Source organism: Hypomesus transpacificus, chromosome 16 (assembly GCF_021917145.1).
Source record: "Hypomesus transpacificus isolate Combined female chromosome 16, fHypTra1, whole genome shotgun sequence".
In the NCBI taxonomy this organism is placed as follows: Eukaryota; Metazoa; Chordata; class Actinopteri; order Osmeriformes; family Osmeridae; genus Hypomesus; species Hypomesus transpacificus.
The window spans coordinates 2,518,030-2,545,531 of NC_061075.1; the positions used below are offsets into that span (position 1 = coordinate 2,518,030).

At 54.8% G+C, this 27,502-nt stretch overlaps 1 protein-coding gene across 7 annotated transcripts in view; it reads left to right on the top strand.

Moving 5' to 3' along the window:
* fryl (furry homolog, like) overlaps positions 1-27,502 on the top strand; it is a 53,080-nt gene that overhangs the window by 15,060 nt on the left and 10,518 nt on the right. For 4 of the 7 annotated variants that reach the window (XM_047036842.1, XM_047036835.1, XM_047036836.1 and 1 more), the window contains 49 exons: positions 4,098-4,301; positions 4,658-4,711; positions 5,920-6,059; positions 6,223-6,319; positions 6,437-6,516; positions 7,380-7,460; positions 7,618-7,786; positions 8,012-8,104; positions 8,241-8,339; positions 8,671-8,772; positions 10,761-10,805; positions 11,674-11,777; positions 11,861-11,969; positions 12,131-12,217; positions 12,350-12,521; positions 12,644-12,776; positions 12,876-12,983; positions 13,520-13,757; positions 13,942-14,118; positions 14,247-14,333; positions 14,595-14,863; positions 15,058-15,250; positions 15,378-15,560; positions 15,797-15,888; positions 15,987-16,159; positions 16,328-16,488; positions 16,579-16,689; positions 16,764-16,918; positions 17,029-17,128; positions 17,235-17,403; positions 17,562-17,842; positions 17,991-18,131; positions 18,257-18,510; positions 18,747-18,859; positions 18,973-19,123; positions 19,279-19,382; positions 19,504-19,686; positions 19,935-20,148; positions 20,457-20,578; positions 20,667-20,854; positions 20,960-21,054; positions 21,144-21,817; positions 21,909-22,177; positions 22,294-22,434; positions 22,984-23,184; positions 23,641-23,802; positions 24,062-24,136; positions 24,249-24,425; positions 25,204-25,404. In XM_047036842.1, the coding sequence (XP_046892798.1) occupies positions 4,182-4,301; positions 4,658-4,711; positions 5,920-6,059; positions 6,223-6,319; positions 6,437-6,516; positions 7,380-7,460; positions 7,618-7,786; positions 8,012-8,104; positions 8,241-8,339; positions 8,671-8,772; positions 10,761-10,805; positions 11,674-11,777; positions 11,861-11,969; positions 12,131-12,217; positions 12,350-12,521; positions 12,644-12,776; positions 12,876-12,983; positions 13,520-13,757; positions 13,942-14,118; positions 14,247-14,333; positions 14,595-14,863; positions 15,058-15,250; positions 15,378-15,560; positions 15,797-15,888; positions 15,987-16,159; positions 16,328-16,488; positions 16,579-16,689; positions 16,764-16,918; positions 17,029-17,128; positions 17,235-17,403; positions 17,562-17,842; positions 17,991-18,131; positions 18,257-18,510; positions 18,747-18,859; positions 18,973-19,123; positions 19,279-19,382; positions 19,504-19,686; positions 19,935-20,148; positions 20,457-20,578; positions 20,667-20,854; positions 20,960-21,054; positions 21,144-21,817; positions 21,909-22,177; positions 22,294-22,434; positions 22,984-23,184; positions 23,641-23,802; positions 24,062-24,136; positions 24,249-24,425; positions 25,204-25,404 (7,647 nt within the window). In that variant the 5' untranslated portion in view covers positions 4,098-4,181. Of the gene's footprint in view, positions 1-4,097; positions 4,302-4,657; positions 4,712-5,919; positions 6,060-6,222; positions 6,320-6,436; positions 6,517-7,379; positions 7,461-7,617; positions 7,787-8,011; positions 8,105-8,240; positions 8,340-8,670; positions 8,773-10,760; positions 10,806-11,673; positions 11,778-11,860; positions 11,970-12,130; positions 12,218-12,349; positions 12,522-12,643; positions 12,777-12,875; positions 12,984-13,519; positions 13,758-13,941; positions 14,119-14,246; positions 14,334-14,594; positions 14,864-15,057; positions 15,251-15,377; positions 15,561-15,796; positions 15,889-15,986; positions 16,160-16,327; positions 16,489-16,578; positions 16,690-16,763; positions 16,919-17,028; positions 17,129-17,234; positions 17,404-17,561; positions 17,843-17,990; positions 18,132-18,256; positions 18,511-18,746; positions 18,860-18,972; positions 19,124-19,278; positions 19,383-19,503; positions 19,687-19,934; positions 20,149-20,456; positions 20,579-20,666; positions 20,855-20,959; positions 21,055-21,143; positions 21,818-21,908; positions 22,178-22,293; positions 22,435-22,983; positions 23,185-23,640; positions 23,803-24,061; positions 24,137-24,248; positions 24,426-25,203; positions 25,405-27,502 lie in introns of those variants that run through there. The other 3 variants (XM_047036837.1, XM_047036841.1, XM_047036838.1) reach the window with 3 other exon arrangements.

A 27,502-nucleotide genomic window follows, 5' to 3' on the forward strand; every position in this document is an offset into this window, starting at 1 on the left:
GCCTCCATCTTTCCTCTCGTCTCCTCTCCTTCCCTCTTCTCTCCTCCACCTGTCCCTTGTCTCCTCTCTTCCATCTCTTCTTTCCTCCATCTCTCCATCCTCCTCCTCCCGAGGAGTCAGATGGCTGAGCGGTTAGGGAATCGGGCTATTAGTCAGAAGGTTGCCGGTTCGATTCCCGGCCCCCAAAAAATGACGTGTCCTTGGGCAAGACACTTCACCCTACTTGCCTCGGGGGAATGTCCCTGTACTTACTCTAAGTCGCTCTGGATAAGAGCGTCTGCTAAATGACTAAATGTAATGTAATCTCTCCTCTCGTCTCCTCTTCTCCATCTCTCCTTTCCTCCATCTCTCCTCTCGTGTCCTCTCTTCCTGTGTTTACATACCACCGCGGTCTGCAACATGGTTATCTGTCAACAGCCTGCATGTCTGCTTGGTGTTTACACATCCTCACATGCAACCTGAAGATGAAAGGGCTTCCTCTGTTGGGAGGCCCAGCAGGTGAGGGGAGAAAAAGAAAGACTACTGCAGGTTAGAGGTGAGAGGTAAGAGAGAGACCAGCATTAGCAGGTTAGATGTGAGAGAGACCAGTGTTGGCAGGAGAGAAGATGGAGATACCAGTGTTAGCAGGTTAGAGGCGATGGAGGCCAGCTTGAGCAGGTAAACTTGGAAGGTCTCTGTCTGTCTTCCCGGTCTCTCACTTTCCTCCTGGTCTCTCCTCGTAGCTGTACCCAGGGGACTCCATTGAGAACCTAAACTGATTACTGATTACACTGACAGGAAGTACTCTGTCTCTCACTCATTCACTCTCTCATTCACTCTCCCTCTCTCATTCACTCATCCTCTCAATGTGAGAATGTCTCAATGAAGAAAAAAAAGTCTACGCCTTTCTTTCTTTCTTTTTCTTGCCGGTCAGCTGTCTGGGTAAATGTGTCTGCACAAGACTCCATCCGTCTCTCGCACTCTCCTCACCCTCTCTCGCCCTCTCCTCATCCTTTCTCTCCTCCTCCCCTCTTTGTCCTGGCTCCCCCTCATTCCCTCTCCTTTCCCCCTGCTCTCCGCCTGTCTCTCCTCCTCAGGGACGGCTAATGTTTCCTCATTGATCTGGCTCATGGCTGCTGACCATTATTATTATACATCCTGAGGGGCCGCCTGCCTGTCTCTCTCTGCCTGCCTGCCTGTCTCTCTGCCTTTCTGTGTCTCTCTACCTGTCTCTCTGTCTCTTTCTGCCTGCCTGTCTCTGTCTGTCTCTCTGTCTGTCTCTCTCGGCCTGCCTGTGTCTCTCTTTCTGCCTGCCTGTCTCTCTTTCTGCCTGTCTCTCTCTGTCTGTCTTCTTACTTTGTCCGTCTCACTCTGCCTGAGAGAGAGTGAGGGTGAGGGGGAGTGAGGGTGACGGGGAGAGTGAGGGAGTGAGGGGGAGAGAGAGAGAGAGAGGGAGTGAGGGTGAGGGGGATAGGGTAGAAGGTTTTAGTAGGAGTAACTGTGACTGTTCAGACTGTTTGCATGAAGGGATGATGCACACACCATACACACACACATACACACAGTCCATGGATCAGGCCCATGCAGACTGGACCTCTAACTCATCCCAATAGAGATGTGTGGTTGAGGACATGTTGGGTAATCAGATTGTCCTAGTTGACCTGGTGTGATCATGTGACTAACTTCTAAAACTATGTGTTTTTGGGAGTCAGAGTGAAGCAACTTTTCAGATATGCTTTTCTTACACACATGCATACACACTGTCACACACAAACACGCACGCACACACACACACACTCTTTCTCACACACACACACACACACACACACACACACTCTGGCACGCACACATACACACACACACACACACTCACACAGTAGCGCCATCCTGCCTGGTGCTACCAGTGAGCACGATGGTTACTCAACCTGAGTGTGAGTTGGCATCTCGTTCAGTAGAAGGCCAAGCTGACCGTTGGGTAAACAACTCGTTTTTTTTTTCACTCTTTTTTCTCTCAAAAGAATGCACCCTCGGCCCCTCTCTCACCACCCTTTCCCCTCCCTCCCTCCCTCCCTCCCTCTCTCTCTCTCTCTCTCTCTCTCCCTCCCTCCCTCCCTCTCTCTCTCTCTCTCTCTCTCTCTCTCTCTCTCTCTCTCTTTAGCCCCTCTCTCTCCCCTTTCTTGCCTCCTACTCTCCCGCCCTCCCCCAGTGTTGGCTGCCAGCTTCCAGTCTCTCTCTAGAAACAATGAGTAGTAACTGTCACTAACCCTCCCTGCCAACTGCTCTCTCCCGCTATTTCTCTCCTCTCTCTTTCTCTCCTCTCTGCCTTTGCTTCTTTCTCTCTTCCTCTTTCTCCGCGTCTCTGTCTATCTCTTTCTCTCGTTCTCTCTTTTTCTCCCTGCCTCTCCTCCTTCTTTCCTCCTGCTCCTACACATATTTGATGTTCCAGAATGTTCTGGCCCCCTGCGTACTTTGCCCTCCTCAGCTTGTTCCTAGAGTCCCCCCCCCCTCCTAGCAGCCCCTCCCGACCCTCCCAGCACTGTCTATGAACAGCTAAGATGCCCCTGTGTCTGAGCCAGGGCTTCGAACATCCTGTAAAAGGCCTCTTTTCCACCCCGCTCCCCTCCCCTCTCTCCTCCAGCTCTCCTCTCTCCCTCCTGAACGCCAGGTCTAGTCTGCTACACCCCTAGTGGCCAGCATGCGTCAGCTGCATCAAGGAGTCAGATATTCTCACCAGTGTAACTGGAAGGTGGTGGAACAGGCCAGTAGCACGCACACGCACACACACTCACCCCCGGTTGGCAGGTTTGAGGGGTGTGTTCTCCATTGTTCCTGAGGGCCAGAGGAGGAACTGAGAGCAGAGCGGCTATTTATACAGAGCTGAGGTGTGGCTGCTGTCTCACGTTGTGTAACCCTGCTCTCTCTGCTCTCTCTGCTCTCTCTGGCCTCTCTGCTCTCTCTGGCCTCTCTGCTCTCTCTGGCCTCTCTGCTCTCTCTGCTCTCTCTGGCCTCTCTGCTCTCTCTGGCCTCTCTGGCCTCTCTGCTCTCTCTGCTGTCTCTGCTCTCTCTGCTCTCTCTGGCCTCTCTGCTCTCTCTGGCCTCTCTGCTCTCTCTGGCCTCTCTGCTCTCTCTGCTTTCTCTGCTCTCTCTGCTCTGGGAGTCAGGTGGCTGAGCGGTGAGGGAGTTGGGCTAGTAATCTGAAGGTTGCCAGTTCGATTCCCGGTCGGTGCACATGACGTTGTGTCCTTGGGCAAGGCACTTCACCCTACTTGCCTCGGGGAGAATGTCCCTGTACTTACTGTAAGTCGCTCTGGATAAGAGCGTCTGCTAAATGACTAAATGTAAATGTAAATGTAAATGTAAATGCTCTCTCTGCTCTCTCTGGCCTCTCTGCTCTCTCTGCTCTCTCTGCTCTCTCTGCTTTCTCTGCTCTCTCTGCTCTCTCTGGCCTCTCTGCTCTCTCTGCTCTCTCTGCTTTCTCTGCTCTCTCTGAGCTCTCTGGCCCCAGGCTGGCCCCTCTAGCCTGCCCCTCCACTACTGGACCTGGTGTACCTTCTCTGGTCCAGCTCCTCTCTCTCCTTCTCCCTCTCATCTCCTTTCTCCCTCTCTCCCGCTCTTCTCCTCCTGTGTGTGTGCGGAACAGGTGCATCACTGTAGTGGACAGCCAGCCAATGAGCCTGCAAGGGGGAGGGAGGGGGTGACATGACACGTGCACACACACACACACACACACACACACACACTCGACCTTGTTTGTTTTAAATCAGTTGCTGGGTGTGAACGTCTCCGCCGCTTCATTGAATTTTACTGGCCATGTTTTAGCCATTACTATTGTTTGAACTTTTGGGAAGGCACGGGTGTTCCCATGGTAACCAGGAAGAAACAGGGAACAGAATGTTTCCTGGGAAAGAAGAGGTGAAAGGTCAGCTGAGCTGAGCCCTGTTCCTGGTTCTGGTCCCTGGGTTCTAGTTCCTGGGTTCTGAGCCCTGTTCTTAGTTCCGGTCCTTGGGTATAGTTAGCTAATATGTGTCCGTCTGTCAGCATCGCTGCTGCTGACCTGTTCCAGTCCTCTCTAACCCCCCTGACCTCTGCCCCCCCCCCCCCCCCCCGTGTCCCTGCAGCCTCAGCCCCGGTCAGCAGCGTGAGCAGACGGCGCGCCCCCCCCCACGGCCCCCCCCTCGTGGGAGAAGCGCTCGGCCGCCATCATGTCCAGCATCACCATCGACCCCGAGCTCAAGCCGGGCGAGTTCGTCATCAAGAGCCTGTTTGCTGAGTTTGCCGTGCTGGCGGAGAAGAAGATAGAGGTGGTGATGGCAGAGCCCCTGGTGAGTAGGGGGAGGAGGGAGGGTGGTCTGGGGGGAGGTTAGGGTGGTCTGGGGGGGAGCAGGTGGAGGTCGGATAAGGAGCAGAGAGGGGAGAGAGAGGGGAGAGAGAGGGGAGAGAGTGGGGAGAGAGAGTGGGGAGAGAGAGTGGGGAGAGAGAGTGGGGAGAGAGAGTGGGGGGAGAGAGTGGGGAGAGAGAGTGGGGAGATGGGGATCAGAATGGAGAGAATAAAGGTAAAGTTTAAGGACGTATCCTTCCGCTGTGATACCTTTTTCTCGGAGCGGGTCTCTCTAATAGCAGTTGGCTCAACTATTTTGTTTTTTTTCCTCTTTCTCTCCTCTCTCCCTCTCTCCTCCAGGAAAAGCCCTTGTCCAGATCTCTCCAGAGGGGAGAAGATGCACAGTTTGATCAGGTGAGTCTCCCCCTAACGGCAGTTCCAGACAGACAGGTGGATGGATAGATACACGTACACATCTACATACACAGAGATGGATACGAATTAGACAGTGCCATAGTTAGTGTTGAGATTGTGTCGTGTTTGCATGCTCTCACAACCACCCCAACTCTTCCCCTACCAAGCCTATTGTATGGCACTGTAGTTGATCCAATCAATAGCCCTGCCCCCACCGCCCGCTCACACACACACACACACACACACACACACCAGGCTGCTGCAGGGTGCAGGACGAGAGTGATGGTGCAGGGTGCTTTGCTCAGCATAACACCACAACCACAGATCCAGCTGCTGCCATTGTAAGTGAGCAGGTGAAAGACACAGACAGAGGGAATGGGCAGGGTGATGGAGAGGGAAAGAGAGAATAGGCAGAGAGGGAGGGAGGGAGGGAGGGAGGGAGAGAGAGAGAAAAGAAGGTAAAGATAATGGGCAATGAGAGAGGGAGGGAGGGAGGGAGGGAGGGAGGGAGAAAGAGGAAGAGAGAGAGGGAGGGAGAGAGAGGGAGAAAGCCTGTGTCATCCTCAGCAGTATATCAGAGCAGGGTGCTGTAGTGTGTCTGTCTGGCGCCAGGAGGCCAGAGAGCCATGACATAACTCTCCCTCTACCCTCATCACGCTGCCCTGAGCATGTGCAAGCCCTCCCTAGCACAGTTAGCACAGTTAGCAGTCTTAGCAAAATTAGCAGTGTGGGTCTAGGGTCTAATGGGCTAGGGTCTAATGGGTAGAACAAGGGTCTAGGTTGGTACTAGGACAAGAGACTATGACTCTCCAGGCTCAGTCAGTAGGATGACGGAGGCTCTCATCCTGTCACCCTACACCACCCTCCCCGCACAATCAATACTGCACGGACTGTACGTTACTCTGCGCTGAGGTCACTCCTCCCTCCTCCTCCTCCCCCCCCCCCCTCCTCCGCTTCATCCCTCCTCCACCCTCCCTCCACTGAGTTCTCCCCATCCCTCCATCTGTCCATTCCTCCATGCTTGTCTCTTTTTCCTCTTTTTCTCTCTCTCTCTCTCTCTCTCTCTCTCTCTCTCTCTCTCTCTCTCTCTCTCTCTCTCCACCCCCCCCCCCCCCCCCCCCCCCCCTGCTGTTCCCCCTCCTGAATTATCGTGCTACACTGATGTTGATCTCCGTGTGCGTGTGTTCTCTGTGTGTGTGTGTGTGTAGTTAATAAGCTCTATGAGCTCAATAGCAGAGCACTGTTTGCCCTCGCTGCTGCGGACCCTGTTTGACTGGTACCGCCGCCAGAGCGGCACCGAGGACGAGTCCTACGAGTACAGGCCTCGCTCCAGCACCAAGTCCAAAGGGTGAGACGTTCCTGCTCTCCTCCTCTCCTTCCTTGTCTCGTTCTTATCTACTGAAGGATAACACCCACGTGTGCAATCACAATTTGCAGTTTTCGACTGTTCACTTAATGTTCTTTAATCTCTCCCCCTCTCCCTCCCTCCCTCCCTTCCTCCCTCCCTCCAGGGATGAACAGCATCGTGATAAAGACTACCTGCTGGAGAGGAGGGATCTAGCCATAGATTTCATGTTCTGTTTAGTTTCAGTAGAAGTTTTAAAACAGGTGAGCTGTCTGCTGGTCTGTCTGCCTGTCTGACTGCCTGTCTGTCTGTCTGTCTGTCTGTCTGTCTGACTGCCTGTCTGTGTGTGTGTCTGACTGCCTGTCGTGTGTCTGTTCCAGATTCCTCTTCATCCAGTGCCAGATGCTTTAGTACATGAGGTTCTGAACCTGGCATTCAAGCACTTTAAACACAAAGAGGGGTGAGTCTGCACACATACACACACACACACACACAAAAATACAGTTTGGGGAATGTCTGCTGCATCGGGCCAGAGACTGTGTAGAGCGACAGGAAATGTAGGAGAGAGAAGGGAGGACATGCAGGAAATGGCCTGGGCTGGAATTGAACACATCAAACACTGTGAAATGCAGAGTTCACGCTGGATATAAAACCCCCAAATAAACACTCCGTGCCCTATTGACACACTTGTTGTGGGCTGTAGCAGAACAAGACTGCAGCAGTACTATTTATGTCTGTTCAGAGAGGCAGGCTTTATGGCCTGTGTGTGTGTGTGTGAGAGAGAGAGAGTGATGTTTATGAGCATCATTAAAGTCACCAAGAGAAAGCACCTGGTCTCCATGTCGGACAGCTTCCAGATGGTTCTCTGCCGGGGTCAGATCAAATATCTTTTATAGCCCCTTTTTACAAGTGCTGTTACGGAGGGCTTCGCCCACGCCCACAGATCAGCACCTGCATCCAACCTGAGCCCTCAGAGAAGACCGGGAAAAACACCCCTCCAGAAACACTGAGAAACCTGGTGAGGAGAGGTGTTCAGCGAGGGCCCCCTCCTCCTGTGATGGTGGGTGGTGCAGAGAGGTGCAGACCAGAGGCTGGTGACAGCCATGCCATAAGAATACAAATGAAAGGAAGGGTGAAAGAGCAGTATGACTGAGCAGGCATGCTTACCGCTACCCCAACCCCCCTGTAGAATCCATGTCTGGTTGCTATGGGAGACGTGGGGGTGAGTCCAGCCCCTAGTGCGGTGCTGCGGTGGGCCGGTTCATGACGGATGTGCTCGAAGGGCACGGCGTGTTTTGACCGCCGGATGTGTTTGATTGACAGGTACTCGGGGCCCAACACGAGCAACGTGCACATCATTGCAGATCTGTACGCGGAGGTCATCGGCGTGCTCACACAGTCCAAGTAACCCTCCTCTTCCTCCTCCTCACCTAACATATAACCTCCTCTGGGACAAAGGGCTCTTTAAGAACACTTAAGAACACTCCAAGAACACTTAAGAACACTTTAAGAACACTCCACTCACTCAGTGACAGACTGTAACTGTGTGTGTGTGTGTCAGGTTCCAGGCGGTGAGGAAGAAGTTCACCACGGAGCTGAAGGAGCTGCGTGTGAAGGAGCAGTCCCCCCACGTCATCCAGTCCATCATCAGCCTCGTCATGGGCATGAAGTTCTTCCGGGTCAAGATGTACCCCGTGGAGGACTTTGAGGCCTCCTTCCAGTTCATGCAGGTCGGGTGTGTGTGAGCGGGGGGTGGGATGGGGATGGGGGGGTGGTGTGTGTGTGTGTGAGGTTGGTGCTGTGTGTGTGTGTGTGTGTGAGAGGTTGTGTGTGTGAGAGGTTGTGTGTGTGTGTGTGTGTGAGAGGTTGGTGTGGGTGTGTTCTGCTCCTCAGAAAAGTGTGTGTGTGTGTTCCACAGGAGTGTGTTTGACCACGTGTGTGTGTGTGTTCCTCAGGAGTGTGCCCAGTATTTCCTGGAGGTGAAGGACAAAGACATCAAGCATGCTCTGGCCGGCCTGTTTGTGGAGATCCTCATTCCTGTAGCTGCTGTGAGTACCTGTCCCATACCTACACACCTGTCCTTACACACCTGGCACATATACACGCCTGTCTGGGCCTCCACTCCTGACTGCTTACCCTTCTCCCCCCTCCCTCTCCTCTCTCCCTCTCTGTCTCTCCTCCCAGGCGGTGAAGAATGAAGTCAACGTGCCGTGCCTGAAGAACTTTGTGGAGATGCTGTACCAGACAACCTTTGACCTCAGCTCCAGGAAGAAGCACTCCCTGGTACCGTCTCTCCTCTATCACTCTCCATCCCTCTCTCTCTCTTTCCTCTATCATTCTCCATCCCTCTCTCTCTTTCCTCTATCATTCTCCATCCCTCTCTCTCCTTCCTCTATCACTCTCCATCTCTCTCTATATCACTCTTTCTCTCTTCATCTCTATGTATTGTCTCACTCGTGTCTGTCTCTCTCACATAAACTAACACACATTGTCCCCTTTTCTCCTCCCTTCTCCCCCCCCCCCCTCTCGTCTCTCCCTCCTCCCCCCCCCCCCACTCCTACCTTCCCTCCCCCCGCCCCCCTCATCTCTTCCTCCCCGCCCCCCCCCTCTGCAGGCCCTGTATCCCCTGGTGACGTGCCTGCTGTGTGTGAGCCAGAAGCAGTTCTTCCTCAATAACTGGCACATCTTCCTCCAGAACTGCCTGTCTCATCTGAAGGTACGGTTGACAACACCCCCCCCCCCCACACACACACACACACAGGTGACCACTTAGGACAGGGGTGACTAGTTACAGGTGACCTGTGACTTGTTAGAACATAGGTGACTTGTTACAGTGACTTTTTAAAGGTGTCATGTTTGGACAGGTGACTTGGTGCAGAGGACTTGTTAGGTCATTTACAAAAAGACAAAGGTTTCTTTAAACTCAATCCCTTCCTTTAGTTATAAAACGTGTCCCTGAATGAATATTATTGTAAAACTTGATACTGATTCAGACGTTAATACTTATCAAGTCTCCAGGTTTAAGTAGGACAACACAGGTAAGTTACTTGAGGCTGTGGTTGTTTACTCTTCTGTTTCAATCCAGACCTGAATCTGAACCATGTTCCCTCTTTAAAGTAATTCTGATTCATTTACGATGAACGACTCTGAATCAGCCTTAGCTGCCTATGGTGTTGAGCGATCAAAACAAAGCTCAGAGAATCAGACTCGTATTAGTCTGACCCAAACCTGAGAAACAGCCCTGGTTAATCAAACACACATGTCCTGTCACCTACACCCTTATCTTTCCAATAATAACCTAATGCCTTGTGATCCCTGTACCTCCACAACTCCAAACTGATTCCTTTTGGGAGATTTGACTCTGATTCCTTGGTGAAAGTGCTGTGATTCCCTCCTGTCGTGATGACTCCCTGTTGAATCAACTCTTTGGTACTGAATCAACTCTCAATCTCGTGTCTGACGTGATTCGTCTGAAGTGATTCGCCTGATGTAATTCGCCTGATGTGATTCGCTTGTCTCCTCCTGGGATGTGATTCCTGAGTCTCCTTGCTGTTGAGAGCCAGTAGTTGAGTGAGTGATGAGTCAGACTGCTTGTTGCACAGACACATTCCAACCCTGTACCTGTCCCAGCATGCAGTTCACCCTGCTGGCTGGAGATTTAGGGTTACAAGTAAGTGGATGTTATCCTTAACCGTGCCCCTTTACAACATCCCCCCACCCTCACACCCCTTGCCCCTGTTTTGATATATATAGTTAAATGGTAGTTAATGTAACTTTGATGTAAAGTGTTGCCAGAGAGAGTTACGAGGTTAGAATTGAGTCTGTGGACTGATGCTGGGTTTGGACGCAATGCTCTGATTCCTGTCTGAGCCCAGTGGCTTATGGGGATTTGTAGTTTCACTGGGTTAGCTCTCTTCCTGGTCTCACACGCACGCACACCAGCCTCAGTCAGGCGTTTCTCTCCTCTCTCCCTCCCTTGCTCCTCCTCCGCTCTCTGCTGTGTGTGTGTGTGTGTGTGTGTTTGTGTTTTGTCATCTTTTCCTTGTTTCACACCCGTTTGATTCAATCTCTTTTGATTTCACTTTATGTTTTTTATTGTTTCTACTTGCGTCCGCGAAGCATGAAGTAGACCAGGTGAAGGATCAGGTTCATGTTGGATGAACACACCTTTGTGTCGGCGTCTGGTTTGAGTCGACACAGTGGTGGAGGCCTGGACCGTAGACGCTTTTAACACGCTCAAACGCGATCCAACACGTTGCTCCATGCTTAGCCTCCCTCCCTCCAGTACGAGCCTGTCTGGAGGTGTGTAAGACACCGGGCCAATGCTGGAAAGTTCTGCACACGTTTGTGTTTCTTTAACGTTTTTTGTTGTTGTTGCGTGTGTTTCTGTTCACCTCTAACCTGCATGTGTCACCCTCACACCGTGTCTCCTGTCGCCTCTATCTGTCTTTCTTTCTCTCTTTCTTTTTTTTTTCTCTCTCTCTCTCTCTCTCTCTCTCTCTCTCTTTCTCTCTCTCTCTCTCTCTCTCTCTCTCTCTCTCTCTCTCTCTCTCCTCATCTCTCTCTCTCTCTCCTCATCTCTCTCTCTCTCCTCATCTCTCTCTCTCTCTCCATCTCTCTCTCTCTCTCTCCATATCTCTCCATCTCTCTCTCTGTCCTCATCTCTCTCTCTCTCCATCTCTCTCTGTCGTTCACGCACTCCAGATGCCATCTAACAACAGCATCAGGAAGCAGATAGAGACCCTGCAGGTGAGTCACCTGGCGTCCCCTAGTGGGGAGAGCCGGAAGTGAGTGCCGGAGAGAGGGGGGTCGAGGTGGCGAGGGGGTGGACCCCAGAGTGGTGGAGAGCACAGTGGGTGTAGGCCTGGAGAAGGGGCCCCTATTGAGACAAGGGGTCTCACATAGAGACAAGGGGGGCCCACAGGGCGAAGGGGCCATAAGAAAAAAAGGGGTCCCCACCGATGGACAAGGGGGGCCCCCAGACACAAGGGGACCCCAATAATGACAAGGGGAGCCTCTTCAGAAGGAAGGGGGGCGCCACAGAAAGGGGCTTGGTGCCTTCAGGTCCATTCAGTGCTGCTGTCATTCCTGTGTCTCTGTAGTAACTGTTGGTAGGCGGTAATGTCGTTAAGGAGGGTGCTAAACTGTAGCGTTTCTAAGAGGTTATGGAGTGTTGCTAGGAGGCGATCTAGTGGATTTAGTGCATGTACAAAGTACAGCATCAAATCGAGAATCGGATGTGTGTAGTTAGTGGTCAGTCAAGGAGCAGTGTGTACTTCCCAGGCACAGTGCAGAGTAACCACATCTCAGCTACCCGGCACGATGAACGAAAAGAATCAAATCCAAACCGCAGTACAACAATCTTAACTACTCACCTCCAGTGTGACCACGTGTGTGACGGTGCGTGAGCGCGTGTGTGACGCTGTGTGTGACGCTGTGTGTGTGAGGTGTGTGACGCTGTGTGTGTGAGGTGTGTGACGGTGCGTGAGCGCGTGACGCTGTGTGTGTGAGGTGTGTGACGCTGTGTGTGTGAGGTGTGTGACGGTGCGTGAGCGCGTGACGCTGTGTGTGACGCTGTGTGTGTGAGGTGTGTGACGTCCCCTCTCTGGCCCCGCAGAACAAAGACCCCAAGATGTCCCGCGTGGCCCTGGAGTCTCTCTACAGACTGCTGTGGGTCTACATCATCAGGATCAAGTGTGAGAGCAACACTGTCACTCAGAGGTGAGGAGCCCTCACACACGCTCGCACACACACACACACCGCTTCCTCCCCGTGGGAATGACCCGTGCTCCTGTGTCCTGCAGTCGTCTCCTCAGCATCGTGTCAGCTCTGTTCCCCAAGGGCTCCCGCAGTGTGGTGCCCAGAGACACCCCCCTCAACATCTTCGTCAAGATCATCCAGTTCATCGCTCAGGTACCAGGGGTCAGGGGTCGTTGGGTCACCGACTCTTTGAGTCGGAGGGTCAAGATTTGGTGTCAATGTGTGGGTTCAGGGGTTTCGTGAGGATCATTCAGCGATTGGTTCTCAGAGGACAGGTGACTGATGGCTCACTGCTGTGATTGGTTGCTCTACAGGAAAGGCTGGACTTTGCCATGAAGGAGATCATCTACGACCTCCTGTGTGTCGGGAAGTCCCACAAAACCTTCACCATCAACCCTGAGGTGAGGCCTGGACTCTCTCTCTCTCCCTGTATATCCTCTGTTTCCATTCCTCTCTTTTATCTGACAATCTTTCTCTCCTCATTCTCTTTCCCTACTTGACTCCCCCCCCCCCCCCCCCCCCCCCCCCCTCAGAGGATGAACATCGGGCTGCGGGCGTTCCTGGTGATAGCCGACAGCCTGCAGCAGAAGGACGGCGACCCGCCCATGCCCACCACCGGGGTCATCATGCCCTCGGGGAACACGCTGCGCGTCAAGAAGATCTTCCTGGCCACCACCCTCACCGACGAGGAGGCCAAGGTCATAGGTACGCCGAGGTCGAGGGGTCGTGGGTCCGCAGGGGGCAGAACAATTGGAACCAGACTGTGGTCTACTCCTTACGCCAAGGCTATAATGCTAATGCTTGGGTGTGTGTGTGTGTGAGGGCAGGTATGTCTCTGTACTACCCCGCGGTGCGTAAGGCCCTGGACAGCATCCTGCGTCACCTGGACAAGGAGGTGGGGCGCTCCATGAGCATGACCAACGTCCAGATGTCCAACAAGGAGCCGGAGGACATGATCACGTGGGTGATACGCACACACACACGTAACAAACGCACCCCCCACACACAATGACACCGCCCTGGCTTACCTCCTCTGGTTGTTGTGGTTGCGGTTGCCAGGGGCGAGAGGAAGCCGAAGATCGACCTGTTCCGTACGTGCGTGGCGGCCATTCCCAGGCTCATCCCAGACGGCATGGCCAGACAGGACCTCATCGAGCTGCTCGCCAAGTAGGTCACCTGACCCAGGTGGTGTCGCACACCTGTCACAGAACACACTCTCTCTCTCTCTCTCTCTCTCTCTCTCTCTCTCTCTGTCTCTCTCTGTCTCTCTCTCTGTGTCTCTCTCTGTCTCTCTGTCTGTCTCTCTCTCTCTCTCTCTCTCTCTCTCTCTCTCTCTCTCTCTCTCTCTCTCTCTCTCTCTCTCTCTCTCTCTCTCTGTGTGTCTCTCGCTCTCTCTCTCTGTGTCTCTCTCTGTGTCTCTCTCTGTGTCTCTCTCTGTGTCTCTCTCTCTCTCTCTCTCTCTCTCTCTCTCTCTCTCTCTCTCTCTCTCTCTCTCTCTCGCTCTGTGTCTCTCTCTCTCTCTCTCTGTGTGTCTCTCGCTCTCTCTCTCTGTGTCTCTCTCGCTCTCTCTCTCTGTGTCTCTCTCTCTCTCTCTCTGTGTCTCTCTCTTTCTGTGTCTCTCTCTCCACACTTTCTGTCTCACAACTTGTCAATACTCTCTCCCTCTCTAAACATACCCTCTCCCACTCATCCCCCCCCCCCAGGCTGACCATCCACATGGACGAGGAGCTGCGCGGGCTGGCCTTCACCACGCTGCAGGCCCTCATGGTGGACTTCCCCGAGTGGCGCGAGGACGTGCTGTCGGGCTTCGTGTACTTTGTGGTGCGCGAGGTGACGGACGTGCACCCCACCCTGCTGGACAACGCCGTCAAGATGCTGCTGCAGCTCACCAGCCAGTGGAGGCAGGCCGTGCTGTCCAGTAACAAGAGCCAGGAGAGCCAGGTGGGTCAGGGGGGTCAGGGGTCAAGGTGACAGTCAGGTGGAGGTGTCTGTGTGTGTGTGTGTGTATAAACCTGTGTGTGTGTGTATAAACCTTTGTGTGTGTGTGTGTGAATAAACCTCTGTGTGTGAATAAACCTCTGTGTGTGTATAAACCTCTGTGTGTGTGTGTAACCGTGTGGTCCAGCAGGCGGCTGGCGTGTCGTCGCTGCCCCTGGAGCGCTCCCCCCTGTGGGGGGTGCTGCACCTGGTGGAGGGCCTGGCCCTGGTGCTGCTCTGCAGCTGCCGCCCCGCCACCCGCCGCCTCGCCGTCAACCTGCTGAAGGAGGTCCGCGCCCTGCACGCCGCCCTGGGCATCGCCAAGGTAACCAGGGGGGGAGGAGGGGATGGGAGGGGGTGGGTGGGTGTTACCAGGCCACAAGGACCACGTTAACACTCCCAGTCTCTGTCTCTAACTTTACTCTCTGTGTCTCTCTCTGTCTCTCTCTAAAGGGGGATGAGGAGCTGGCTATAGATGTGATGGACAGATTGAGTGCCTCAGTGTTGGAAAGCTTCATCCACCTCACTGGAGCTGATCAGGTGACTCTTACCCTCACACTTCATACTCACACACATCTACACACACACACACACACACACACATACACACACATACACACACACACTTAATACACACACACATACACACACACACTTAATACACACACACACACCACGACAGACATTCACACATCCGACACATTCAACAGACAATGACGCATTCAAACCCATCACACTCACGCAAATGCCCAACACACACACACACACCTCTAACCCCCCCCTCCCCCTCCCCCCCTCCAGACCAGCCTGCTGTATTGCCCCAGTGGGATCGACCTCCAGACGCTGGCGGAGTGGAGCTCGTCCCCCATCAGCCACCAGTTTGACGTGTCCAGCCCCTCCCTGATCTGGGTGCTGGCCCACGTCACCCAGGGCCAGGACCCGTGGGTGGTCAGCCTGTCCAGCTACCTGCGCCAGGAGCACCTGCCTAAGCACTGCCCCACCGCCCTCAACTACGCCTGGATGTTCGCCTACACACGCCTGCAGCTGCTGTCGCCCCAAGTGGACATCAAGTATGTGGGGTGGGGTGTTGGCTGTGTGTGTGTGTGTGTTTTTGTGTGCATCTTTGTGTGTTGGATGTGTGTGTGTGTGTGGGGGGGGGGCTCTATGTGTGTCTGATGCACCAGGTGTGTTTAGGATGATATTGGTGTTTAACCAACTTCCCTTCTTGTCCCACTCCTTGGGGCATCTCCCTCCCCCCAAACAGCAGCCCCATCAATGCTAAGAAGCTGACCAGCAGCAGCAGTGACTCGTACGTGGGCCTGTGGAGGAACTACCTGATCCTGTGCTGCTCCTCCGCCTCCTCCTCGCCCTCCTCCTCCTCCTCCGGCTCGGTCCGCTGCTCTCCCCCCGAGACGCTGGCGTCCACACCCGACAGCGGATACTGCTACGACTCCAAGGTCAGAGGTCGTGACCCCGGGGGCCGTGACCCTTTGCACGCGATCCTACGCGGATGTTTTCTGTCAGGCTTTCTGTCGGGTGTGTCTCCTAGATAACTGTGATACTGACCTGTGTGTGTGTGTGTAGATCATCGGCACGCCGTCCCCCTCCTCTCTGTTCAAGCACGTGGTTCCCATGATGCGCTCGGAGAGCATGGACATCACCGAGTCCCTGGTGCTGGGCCTGGGGCGCACCAACGCCCTGGTCTTCAGGGAGCTCATGGAGGAACTCAACCCCATCATCAAGGAGGCCCTGGAGAGGAGGCCCGAGGTGGGGCACAGCCCACGCACCCTCCGTGTCTCTTTGTCTCTCTGGCTCTCTGTCTCTCTCTCTCTCTCTGTCTGTATGTCTGTCTCTCTCTGTCTCTCTCTCTCTCTGTCTCTCTCTCTCTCCATGTCTCTCTCTTTGTTTGTCTGTCTGTCTGTCTGTCTCTCTCTCTCTGTCTCTCTCTCTCTCTCCATGTCTCTCGCTCTAACAGAGTAACCCTCTCTCTCTCTCTTGTCCAGAACATGAAGAGGCGCAGGCGTCGAGACATCCTCAGGGTCCAGCTGGTCAGGATCTTTGAGCTGCTGGCTGATGCTGGGGTCGTCAGCCAGACGTGAGTACACAGGCCAGACCAGACCAGACCAGACCAGGCCATGCTTAACCATAACTGGCCAGGCCACATTTATGATGTGTGTGTGTGTGTGTGTGCAGGGCTAGCGGAGGTCTGGACGGAGAGAGCCACGCCCTGAACGTGACCCTGCTGGAGTACGTGGATCTGACCCGGCAGCTGCTGGAGGCAGAGAACGACAAGGACTCGGACACACTGAAGGACATCCGCTCTCACTTCAGCGCCCTGGTGGCCAACATCATCCAGAACGTCCCAGGTAAGACACACACACACGCTCTCTCTGACACACGTGTTCTCTCTTTCATACACAGACACACACACACACACACGTGCTCCCTCTCACACACACACACACGCACGTCCATGTGTTTTCCTGACGTGTGATAGTGAGGTACTAATGTGTGTGTGTGTGTGTGTGTCCCAGTGCACCACAGGAGGAGTGTGTTCCCCCAGCAGTCTCTGAGACACAGCCTGTTCATGCTGTTCAGCCACTGGGCCGGGCCCTTCAGCATCATGTTCACCCCACTGGACCGATACAGCGACCGCAACATGCAGATCAACAGACACCAGTACTGCGCTCTCAAGGTGACCTACTGGACTCTAGTCTACTGTGCTCTGCTATACTCTACCCTCCATTCTGGATTAGTCTAACTGTGTGTGTGTGTGTGTGTGCAGGCCATGTCTGCAGTGTTGTGCTGTGGGCCTGTAGCTGACAACGTGGGTCTGTCTTCAGACGGCTACCTGTACAAGTGGCTGGACAACATCCTGGACTCCCAGGACCGCAAGGTAGGCACTCCACCTCTGCCCCTTCTCCTCCTCTCTGCCCTTCCTGCCAATGTCCTAACCTCCCCCTCCCCCAGGTGCACCAGCTGGGCTGCGAGGCGGTGATGCTGCTGCTGGAGCTGAACCCCGAGCAGAGTAACCTGATGTTCTGGGCGGTGGACCGCTGCTACACGGGCTCCCGCAGGGTGGCTGCCGGCTGCTTCAGGGCCATCGCCAACGTCTTCCACAACAGGTGTGAGAGAGAGTGTGTGTGTGTGTATGTGTGAGGGTATATCTCTGTGTATATATATGTGTGTGTGTTACCCCCCCTGACCTGTGACCCCCCCCCCCCCCCCCTTACAGGGACTATCAGTTTGACACGGTCGTGCTGCTCAACCTCATCCTGTTCAAGGCTGCAGACTCTTCCAGAGACATCTATGAAGTAGCCATGCAGCTGCTGCAGGTACACACACACCGGCCACACACACCAGCCTCACACACACACACACGCCAGCTTCACACCCCCCCCCCCCCCCCCCCACAGCCCCTCACACAGCGTGTCTCTGCAGATCCTGGAGCCCAAGCTGTTCCGCTACGCTCACAAGCTGGAGGTGCAGCGCTCAGACGGGATCCTGAGCTTGCCCTCCGCCCTGCCCCACCTCTACTCCGTCTCCTACTACCAGCTGTCTGAGGAGCTGGCCCGCACCTACCCCGAGCTCACCCTGCCCATCTTCTCAGGTACACACACACACACACTCCATACGCACACACACAGACAGGACACCGTCAAGAGGAACAGGACCAATGATTCCAATGTACTTGTTACAAATGGGAAATGAACCTAAAACTTGACCACCACCCTTCTGACCCTGACTAACCTTCCTCGTGTGCCGCAGAGGTGAGCCAGCGCATCCACACAGCGCACCCTGGTGGGCGCCAGGTGATGCTGCACTACCTGCTGCCCTGGATGAACAACGTGGAGCTGGTCGACCTGAAGCCGTCGCCGCGGCGACAGGAGGATGCTACCGTTGCCGGCGAGGAGGAAGACGAGGAGGAGGCGGCGCGCGAGAGGGAGATGACGATGTTGAACAGCCGACGCTGGCTGAGGGGGGAGGGCTGGGGCTCCCCGCACGGAACCACCATGGTCCTAAACAACCTCATGTTCATGACCGCCAAGGTACCACGGCCACCACACCTAGAACACACACCTGCTTCTGGAGCACACGCCTTTTTTACCCCACCAATCACTCTTCTGTTGTCACCATAACTACTCCTATGTTCTCCCCTCCTCTCCCCGCTCCTCTCCCCGCTCCTCTCTCCCCCAGTATGGGGACGAGTTTGCGTGGTCGGAGATAGAGAGTGTGTGGTGCACGCTGGCAGACAGCTGGCCCAGCAACCTGAAGATCATCCTGCACTTCCTCATCAGCATGGGGGGAGTCAACAGTGACCCCAGCCTGCTGCCTTACGTAAGACACATACACAACACCCAGAAACACACAGACACTCTGCACCCACAACCTGAATCTACTACTGTCAGGTGAGGTTAAGCCCCTCTCCCTCCCCCCTCTCCCTCCCCCCTCTCCCTCCCCAGGTGAAGAGAGTGGTGGTGTACCTGGGCAGGGACAAGACCATGCAGCTCCTGGAGGAGCTGATGTGTGAGCTGGAGGTGATGGAGGCCGTGAGCTCGGCCGTGGCCCACATGGACAACCCCCCCTACTACCGGGTCAGCTCCAGCCTCAAGGTGCCCCCGCTGGCCTCGGGCACGGCCTCCAGCAGCAACACCATGGTGCCCGGCCCCGACCCTGCACACCAGGACCGCACCAAGGACCCCAACATGGAGGACAGGTGAGGGGCACCAACACAACACACACACACACACGCATATAACACATGTAACCATATCCACACACACAGATATATATATATAAACACACACATATTTAAACACGCACACACTGCAGCAGGACTAACATAGGCTGTCACACATGGCTTCTTTTGATTCAAACTAATGTGTCTTTTTAACCCCCCCCCCCCCCCCCCCCCATTCTCTCTGTCTCTCTCTCTCTCTCTCCCCTCCCCAGTTACCCCCACCTGGACATCCACGGGGGTCTGAACAGTAATCTGAACCGGCAGCACCATCGTCTGGAGTCTCGCTACAGCAGCAGCTCTGGGGGCTCCTACGAAGAGGAAAAGAGTGAGGACACACACACACGCACGCACACACAACACACATACATGCACTCTGGCATACACACACCCTCTCTCTCAGGTGCTAAGGAGTGTGTATGTATGTGTGTGTGTGTCCAGGTGACTCCATGCCCCTGTATGCTAACTGGCGTCTGAAGGTGATGGACCACAACCGTCCTGAGCCCCTCCCCTTCCCCCCCGCTGGGGGCTGCTGGTCGCCCCTGGTGGACTACCTCCCCGAGACCAACACCCCTGGGACACCCCTGCACAGGTACCTGACCCTTGACCCCGGGGCTACCTCCCTGAGACCAACACTCAGGACACCTTGGTGCCAGGTTCCCCTGATCATGACCTGCTGAACTGTTCCAGCTGACACTCTCCTCTTCCTCCTCCTCTTCTTCTCCTCCTCCTCTTCCTCCTCCTCAGGTGTAACATAGCGGTAATCCTGCTGACTGACCTCATCGTGGACCACGGGGTCAAGGTGGACTGGAGTGCCTACCTCCACCTCCTGCTCCACGCCATCTTCATAGGTAACACTTCCTGTCTGAAACTGGAACCCTTCCTGTGTGCCAGTCTACTTCATAGGTAACACTTCCTGTGTGCTAACAGGAGACAGTCATCTTTAAAGGTACCACTTCCTGTCTCCCCCAGGGTTTGACCACCAGCACCCGGAGGTTTATGAACACTGCAAACGCCTGCTGCTGCACCTGCTGGTCGTCCAGGGAACCAACAGCAGCATCCAATCACTGGCCTCCGTCCTGCTGAGGAACCGTGAGCACAACGAGCCCAGGGTTCTGACCGTGAAGACCCCCTCCCACGAGTTTAACCTCACAGGTCAGGAGGGGGGAGGAGGGAGAGGAAGGGGAGTGGAGTGGAGGAGGCAGTGGGGGTGGAGTAGGGAGAGGAGAGGGAGGGAGGGGACTGTCTTGTGTTATCCCACCAGTCCACCAGGGGGCAGCACACCCCAAGCTGGTGCCTCTCTGTGTTCTCTGGACACCACAGATGTCTGTGATGAAACCATGCACCTCAAACCAGCCTTTACCAACTTATTCTCTGTGTGTGGGTGTGTGTGTGCGATGCAGGAGTGAGTGAGTTCGCCCCAGACTACCAGCCGTCCCCCATGACAGACTCGGGCCTGAGTTCCAGCTCCACCTCCTCCAGCATCAGCCTGGGGACCGGGGGGCCCCCGGGGGGCCCGTCCCTGCCCTCCCTCACCCCCTCCCTGCTCAGCGAGGTGGACGCCACCGTGGAGCACGACCTCAAGGTCAAGGCCCTCATCGAGTTCATCACCTCCAGGTGAGAGCCGGCCAGGTGGTCCCTCGCCTCGTGGTCACGTGATGTTGTGCGCTAACCGTGGTAACGCGACTCACCCTGGCTCACCCTGCTTTGTCCCGTTTCCGTGTGTTTTCACGCCCGCAGTGTTGTCTCACAGTAACTGGTACTGCATGGTGTGTGTGTGGTGCCCTCGGCGTGACTTACACATCATTTGAAGTGTGTGTGTGGTGCTAGATGCTTTTGGGTTTCCGAGGTTCTATCTGTGATCATGTGGGTTCTGACGGGTGTTGTGCAGGTTCTAACTGCTGTTGTGTGGGGGGGTTCTGCAGGAAGCGAGGCCCGCTGTGGAACCACGAGGACGTGTCACCTAAGAACCCCAACATCAAGAGCGCAGAACACCTCAGTGTGTTCCTCAGACACGTGGTCGCCGTGTTCAGACACTCCCCCGCTGGTACGCTGTGTGTGTGTGTGTGTGTGTATGTGTGTGTGTGTATAGTGTGTGTGTATCTGTATATGAACTGTGTGTTTGTGTGCTGCAGGGTTCCAGCTGGAGTCCTTGCTGAGTGAGGCCGCCCTGCAGACGGCCCTGTCCTGCCCCTCCAGACACTACGCCGGACGCTCCTTCCAGATCCTGCGGGCGCTCAAGCAGCCGCTCACCCCCGCCACGCTGTCAGACATCCTGGCCCGCCTCGTAGAGACCGTGGGGGACCCCGGGGAGGAGGCCCAGGTACACACACACACATTATACACACACACACCTAACCCCGGGCTGGAGGCCCAGCTACACACACGTTCTTCATGAGACTGGTCTTGACCCCTGACCTCTCCTCAGGGCTTTGTCATCGAGCTGCTGCTGACTCTGGAGTCTGGCATCGACACGCTGGCCGACACGGTCAAGAACTACGACCTCCTCACGGCCCTGGCAAAGTAAGAACACACACACATATAAATACACACACACACACATATATGAATATACACACTCTAACTTCCTGTCTACCTGATGTGTCCTTTAGAGCGTCGGCCCATGAGCACCTGCTGGGGGCAAAGTTCTCGGCCAACAGGAAGAGCACGGGCCAGATCAACCTGAGCAGCGGAGGCCTGTTCCACCACGCCCCCTATGGCCACGCCCACCACGGCCACGCCCACTACCCCGGCCACGCCCCCGGCCACGCCCGCAGCAACTCGCTCCGCGCCAGCCTGATGGGCGAGCGCAAGGCCGACCGCCGCCGTAGCAACACCCTGGACGTCGCCGACCGCCTGGGTGGTAGCCACGGCAACCTGGCGCGCACGCGGAGCTTGTCGTCGCTGCGGGAGGGGGGCGCCGGGGCGGGGGGTGGCGCCGGGGCGGGCGGAGGGGAGGCCACGCCCCCCGTGGACCCCTCCAACCTGATGGCGACCGTGTTCTGGATCGCGGCGTCGCTCCTCGAGTCGGACTACGAGTTTGAGTACCTGCTGGCCCTCCGCCTCCTCAACAAGCTGCTGGTGCAGCTGCCCCTGGAGCGCGCCGACAGCCGCCAGCGCCTGGAGCGTCTGCAGGCCCTGCTCAAGTGGTACAGCTTCCCCGGGCTGCTGCAGCTCTTCCTGAAGGGCTTCACCTCCGCCTCCACCCAGGAGCTCAGCATCCACCTGCTCAGCAGGCTGGTCAGCGTGTCGCGCCACACCCTGGTCGACCCCTCCCAGGTGGCAGGTAGGGGGAGCTCGAATCCAACGCACTTGTGGGATCTGCGTGCCGTCTCCAGACGCGTGTCGCCTCACTTCCCCCCTCTGTCTCCTTCCAGGTTTCCCCCTCAACATCCTGTGCCTGCTGCCCCACCTGATCCAGCACTTCGACAGCCCCACGCCCTTCTGCAAGGAGACGGCCGACAAGATCGCCAAGGTGTGCTCCGAGGAGAAGTCGGCCACGCTGGCCAACCTGGCCCACATGATGAGCCTGTACAGCACGCACAGCTACTCCAGAGACTCGGCCAACTGGATCAACGTTGTGTGTCGCTACTTGAACGACGCCTTCGCCGACATCACCTTCAACCTGGTCACCTACCTGGCGGAGGTGAGTGACCTCACTCTCCTCTCCTTCTTTCTCTCGTGACGTGAGCTGCCAAATGACGTTTGAGGCTGACTCCAACCCCTTCTCCCCTTCTCTTTGCTCCCCCCCCTTCCTCTCAGCTCCTGGAAAAGGGGCTTCCCAGCATGCAACAGTCCCTGCTGCAGATCATCTTCAGCCTGCTGAGTCACATCGACCTGTCGGCCGCGCCCGTCAAACTGTTCAACCTGGAGATCATGAAGATCATCGGCAAATACGTGCAGGCGAGTCCTGTTCACCTCTCCTCTTCTCCTCTGGTCCCCCCTCCTCCGCCCCTGCTCACCTCCTCCTCCTCCTCCCCTGCTCACCTCCTCCCTTGCTCACCTCCTCCTCCTCTCTCCAGTAGGAGGGGGGGTGGGGTGATGCATAGCCCCAGGAATAGAGGTCTGTGAAAGGACGTACTGCACTCACAATCACATGGCTCTATTCAGCAGAGAAAGTGTGTGTGTGTGTGTGTAGCTACCATAATGCCTCTCTGAGCAGAATGAAAACCATTAGGGATGTTAACCTTTTACCAGTCGGCTCTCTGCAGCTTCAGACCGTTCACCACTATGCACTGTGTGTGTGTATAGCTTCTGACCTGAGGACAGCTGGTACGTGTGTGTGCCAGATGACGCTTCTGCTGGTTACAGGATCAGGGGTTTGCAAGAATCAGAACCACGAGAACCTTTAGGACTCTCTCAGAACTATGAGAAGTCTCCGCTAAATACAGTGAGTGTGTGTAAATCCCTGCCCCAGCCTGACCCTGTGTGTGTGTGTGTGTGTGTCCACAGAGCCCATACTGGAAGGAAGCCCAGAACATCCTGAAGCTGGTGGTGTCTCGCTCGGCCAGCCTGGTGGTCCCTGAGGAGGTGCAGCGCTCCTACAGCGTGGAGTCCTCGGGGTCTCCAGAGATCGCCTTCACGCGCATCTTCAACAACTCCTCCAAGGAGCTGCCGGGGAAAACCCTCGACTTCCACTTTGACATCTCAGAGGTGCTGCGACCAGCTACTACCTAGCTCTCCTCTCCTCGTCTCTCTTCTCGTCTCTCCTCATCTTTCTTCTCCTCATCTCTCTTCTCCTCGTCTCTCCTCATCTTTCTTCTCCTCATCTCTCCTCCTCTTCTCTCCTCTTCTCTCCTCCTCATCTCTCCTCATCTTTCTTCTCCTCATCTCTCCTCCTCATCTCTCCTCCTCATCTCTCCTCATCTTTCTTCTCCTCATCTCTCTTCTCCTCATCTCTCCTTATCTTTCTTCTCCTCATCTCTCCTCCTCATCTCTCCTCATCTTTCTTCTCCTCATCTCTCTTCTCCTTAACTCTGTCCTCACCTCCTCCTCTTCTCTCCCCTCCTCTCCTCTTGTCTTCGTTCTTCCTCCCTCCCTTCCTCTGCTGAACCCACCCGACCCGCAGCCTCACACTAACCTCCTGTGCCCCATGACCTCTGGCCCTAGACGCCCATCATAGGGCACAAGTATGGCGACCAGCGCAGCGCCGTGGGCCGCAACGGGAAGCCCCAGGTCATCGCCGTGACGAGGAGCACCTCCTCCACCTCGTCGGGGTCAAACTCCAACGGCCTGGTGCCCGTCAGCTGGAAGAGACCCCAGCTCTCCCAGGTAGCCAGCGCCTCCCCTCCTCTCCTCTTTGCACCCCACCCTACGGCTCCCCTCCTCCCCTCTCTGCACCCCACCCTACGCCTCCCCTCCTCTCCTCTCTGCACCCCACCCTACTCCTCCCCTCCTCTCCTCTCTGCACCCCACCCTACGCCTCCCCTTCCCTCCTCTCTGCACCCCACCCTACGCCTCCCCTCCTCCCCTCTCTGCACCCCACCCTACGCCTCCTCTCTGATGCAGACGTCGTGTGTTGTGTCTCCAGAGGAGGACCAGGGAGAAGCTCATGAACGTGCTGTCTCTGTGTGGACCCGAGTCTGGCCTTCCCAAGAACCCCTCTGTAAGAACACATTTTTACCACAGACAAACACCCACACACGCACCTATACCACAGACACGCATGCAGAGTCGACGGACCAGAGATGATCACCGGCGTTGGCGTGTTTCTCCAGGTTCTGTTTTCCTCCAACGAGGACCTGGACTCTGGGGACCAGCACACCAGCCTCATCCCCACCGTGGATGAGGTGTTAAGGGAGGAGGAAGTGATGGGCGAGGACACAGGAAGTGAGCAACAGTTTGGGGTCTTTAAGGACTTTGACTTCCTGGATGTTGAGCTGGAGGATGCCGAGGTGAGGACTGGCAGGGGCGTTCAGATCACACGCACCTCTCCCCCACACCCCCCCCCTACGTTCATTCACACACGCAGCTGTTACCAGACACACACACACACTCACACAGACTCAAACTAAATCAGTCACTTTAACACACATGTTAAACCACACATATGTTTTCATATGATTTCATCCATGATTGTGCTGCACGTGTATATGCGTGCGCGTGTGTGTGTGTTTTCAGTGATGGTGTCTGTTTTTGCAATAGAGGTGTGTGTGCGTGTGCGACCTAACCTCTGTGTGAGAGCCGGTCGGCTTGTTTCTTCTTCATGAACTGTCCTCCTCTCTCTAACCCCCTCATGCTGCCTCTGTCTCTCCACAAGGAGTGTCAGGTAAGTCTTTCTACCCCACCCCCCTCCCCCCATGTGATCGTGTGGTCCCCCCCCCCCACACTCGTTATGTCAGCCTGTCCTTACTGCTGTCCCTCAGTCTCTCATCTCCTATTGGGCGGCTGTGAATTCTTTGTTTGATTCCGTGTCCCAGCTGGTTACCGTGGGGATGAGATCAACAATCCAGAGCATGTCTGTGTTCCTCCTTTCGCCGCCTGCTAGTCTCTCTCACACTCTCTCTCTCTCTCTCTCTCTCTCTCTCTCTCTCTCTCTCTCTCTCTCTCTCTCTCTCTCTCTCTCGCTTTCTCCTTCTCTCTCTCTCTCTCTCTCTCTCCCTGTCCTGCCTTGGTCTCTCTCCCTCCCTCCCTCTCTCTGTGTCTGACCGCTGTTCCCTTGTCCTCCTCCAGGGGGAGAGTGTGGACAACTTCAACTGGGGCGTGCGTCGCCGCTCTTTGGACAGCATGGACAAGGGCGACACGCCGTCCCTGCAGGAGTGCCAGTTCGCGGGCAGCACGCCCAGCCTGAACCTCACCAACCAGGAGGACACGGACGAGTCGTCTGAGGAGGAGGTACTGAGCGCTAGCCAGATTCTCACCCGTCCTGGCCTCGTAAGTCCCCCCCTCCCCCTCTCCCGTCAGGGTGACACCCCCCACCCCCCCCCGCACCCCAGCCTCCTCGCACTGCCCGCTGGCATGGTGCGAGTGTGTGTGTGTGTGTGGAGGGGTGGTGGTGGGGGGGAGGTTACGTGTGTGTGTGTGTGTGTGGAGGGGCGGGGGTGCCTCGCTGCTGCTGGTACAGGTGGGATAGATGCTTGCTTTGCTGGTAATGGACACCCCTTCGAATCCTCCACACTTCCCTTTCCCTTCCCAAGTCCCTAGCTTCCTCTGCCCTAGCCTCCTTAGATCCCTTGTTTCCTAGCTTCCTTGTTCCTTTACCAGTGCACTAATCCATTCTCTAGACAGTTGACCAGAGGCCTGTAGGTCACATACACATTGGCCGGTGTGACACCAAACCAGATTTGATCCAAACACCAACATCTCTTATCTGTGATTGGTGATGTCAATAACAGCAGCCTGCCCTTCAGACAGCATGGCCAGTGTTAGTGTTGGTCTGACTGTTTCCACGAGGCTGCAGGTCTGCCTGAGCCAACGCCTACCTGCTCTGCTACCTGACTCCTCATCCTGCTCCTCTTCCCTCTGCTATGCTGGTGGCACACTAAGACTAAACACTGCTGTGTAGTCTACATGGATCATATGAACTGTTCCACATATACACCGCTGTGTAGTCTACATGGATCATATGAACTGTTCCACATATACACTGCTGTGCAGTCGACATGGATAATATGAACTGTTCCACATATACACTGCTGTGTAGTCGACATGGATAATATGAACTGTTCCACATATACACTGCTGTGTAGTCTACACGGATAATATGAACTGTTCCACATATACACTGCTGTGCAGTCGACATGGATCATATGAACTGTTCCACATACCCTGCTGTGTAGTCTACACGGATAATATGAACTGTTCCACATATACACTGCTGTGTAGTCCACATGGATCATATGAACTGTTCCACATAAACACTGCTGTGTAGTCCACATGGATCATATGAACTGTTACACATACCCTGCTGTGTTGTCCACATGGATCATATGAACTGTTCCACATATACACTGCTGTGTAGTCCACATGGATCATATGAACTGTTACACATAAACACTGCTGTGTAGTCCACATGGATCATATGAACTGTTCCACATAAACACTGCTGTGTAGTCCACATGGATCATATGAACTGTTCCACATACCCTGCTGTGTAGTCCACATGGATCATATGAACTGTTCCACATACCCTGCTGTGTAGTCCACATGGATCATATGAACTGTTCCACATACCCTGCTGTGTAGTCCACATGGATCATATGAACTGTTCCACATACCCTGCTGTGTAGTCCACATGGATCATATGAACTGTTCCACATACCCTGCTGTGTAGTCTACATGGATAATATGAACTGTTCCACATACCCTGCTGTGTAGTCCACATGGATCATATGAACTGTTCCACATACCCTGCTGTGTAGTCCACATGGATCATATGAACTGTTCCACATACCCTGCTGTGTAGTCTACATGGATCATATGAACTGTTCCACATACCCTGCTGTGTAGTCCACATGGATCATATGAACTGTTCCACATACCCTGCTGTGTAGTCTACAGATAACTGTGTTACACTGACAGACAGAGCATGGAGCATGTTGCTGTCCAGACAGGATGCCCAATAGAAGATGACAATAGTGTCTTGAGAACAGCACGATTAACCCACAGAGGAGCTAGTGTTTCAAGCAGAAAAATAGGATACTTAAATCAAACTTAAATGTATTAAATAAATACAAAAATAATATATATATTTTGCAACACAGTTGGGAAGTGAATGAACCTATTTTGCATATTCATCAAGTTATTTACAACTTTCATTGATGAAGGTTTGTTTGTACTTGTGTTTTGTAAGTATAGTCTTGTTTCGCTTGGGAAGTAGCAGGTCGCCATTTTAACATAAAGAACATCCAGGCCTCAAATCATACCATGTGACCAGAAGCTTCATCGGGGATGAATCCCTGTAGAGATGCTGTTAGTGTTTATACTGTTTGAGACATTAACCAGTCTGTTGACTCCCCCTCTCGTGTGTGTG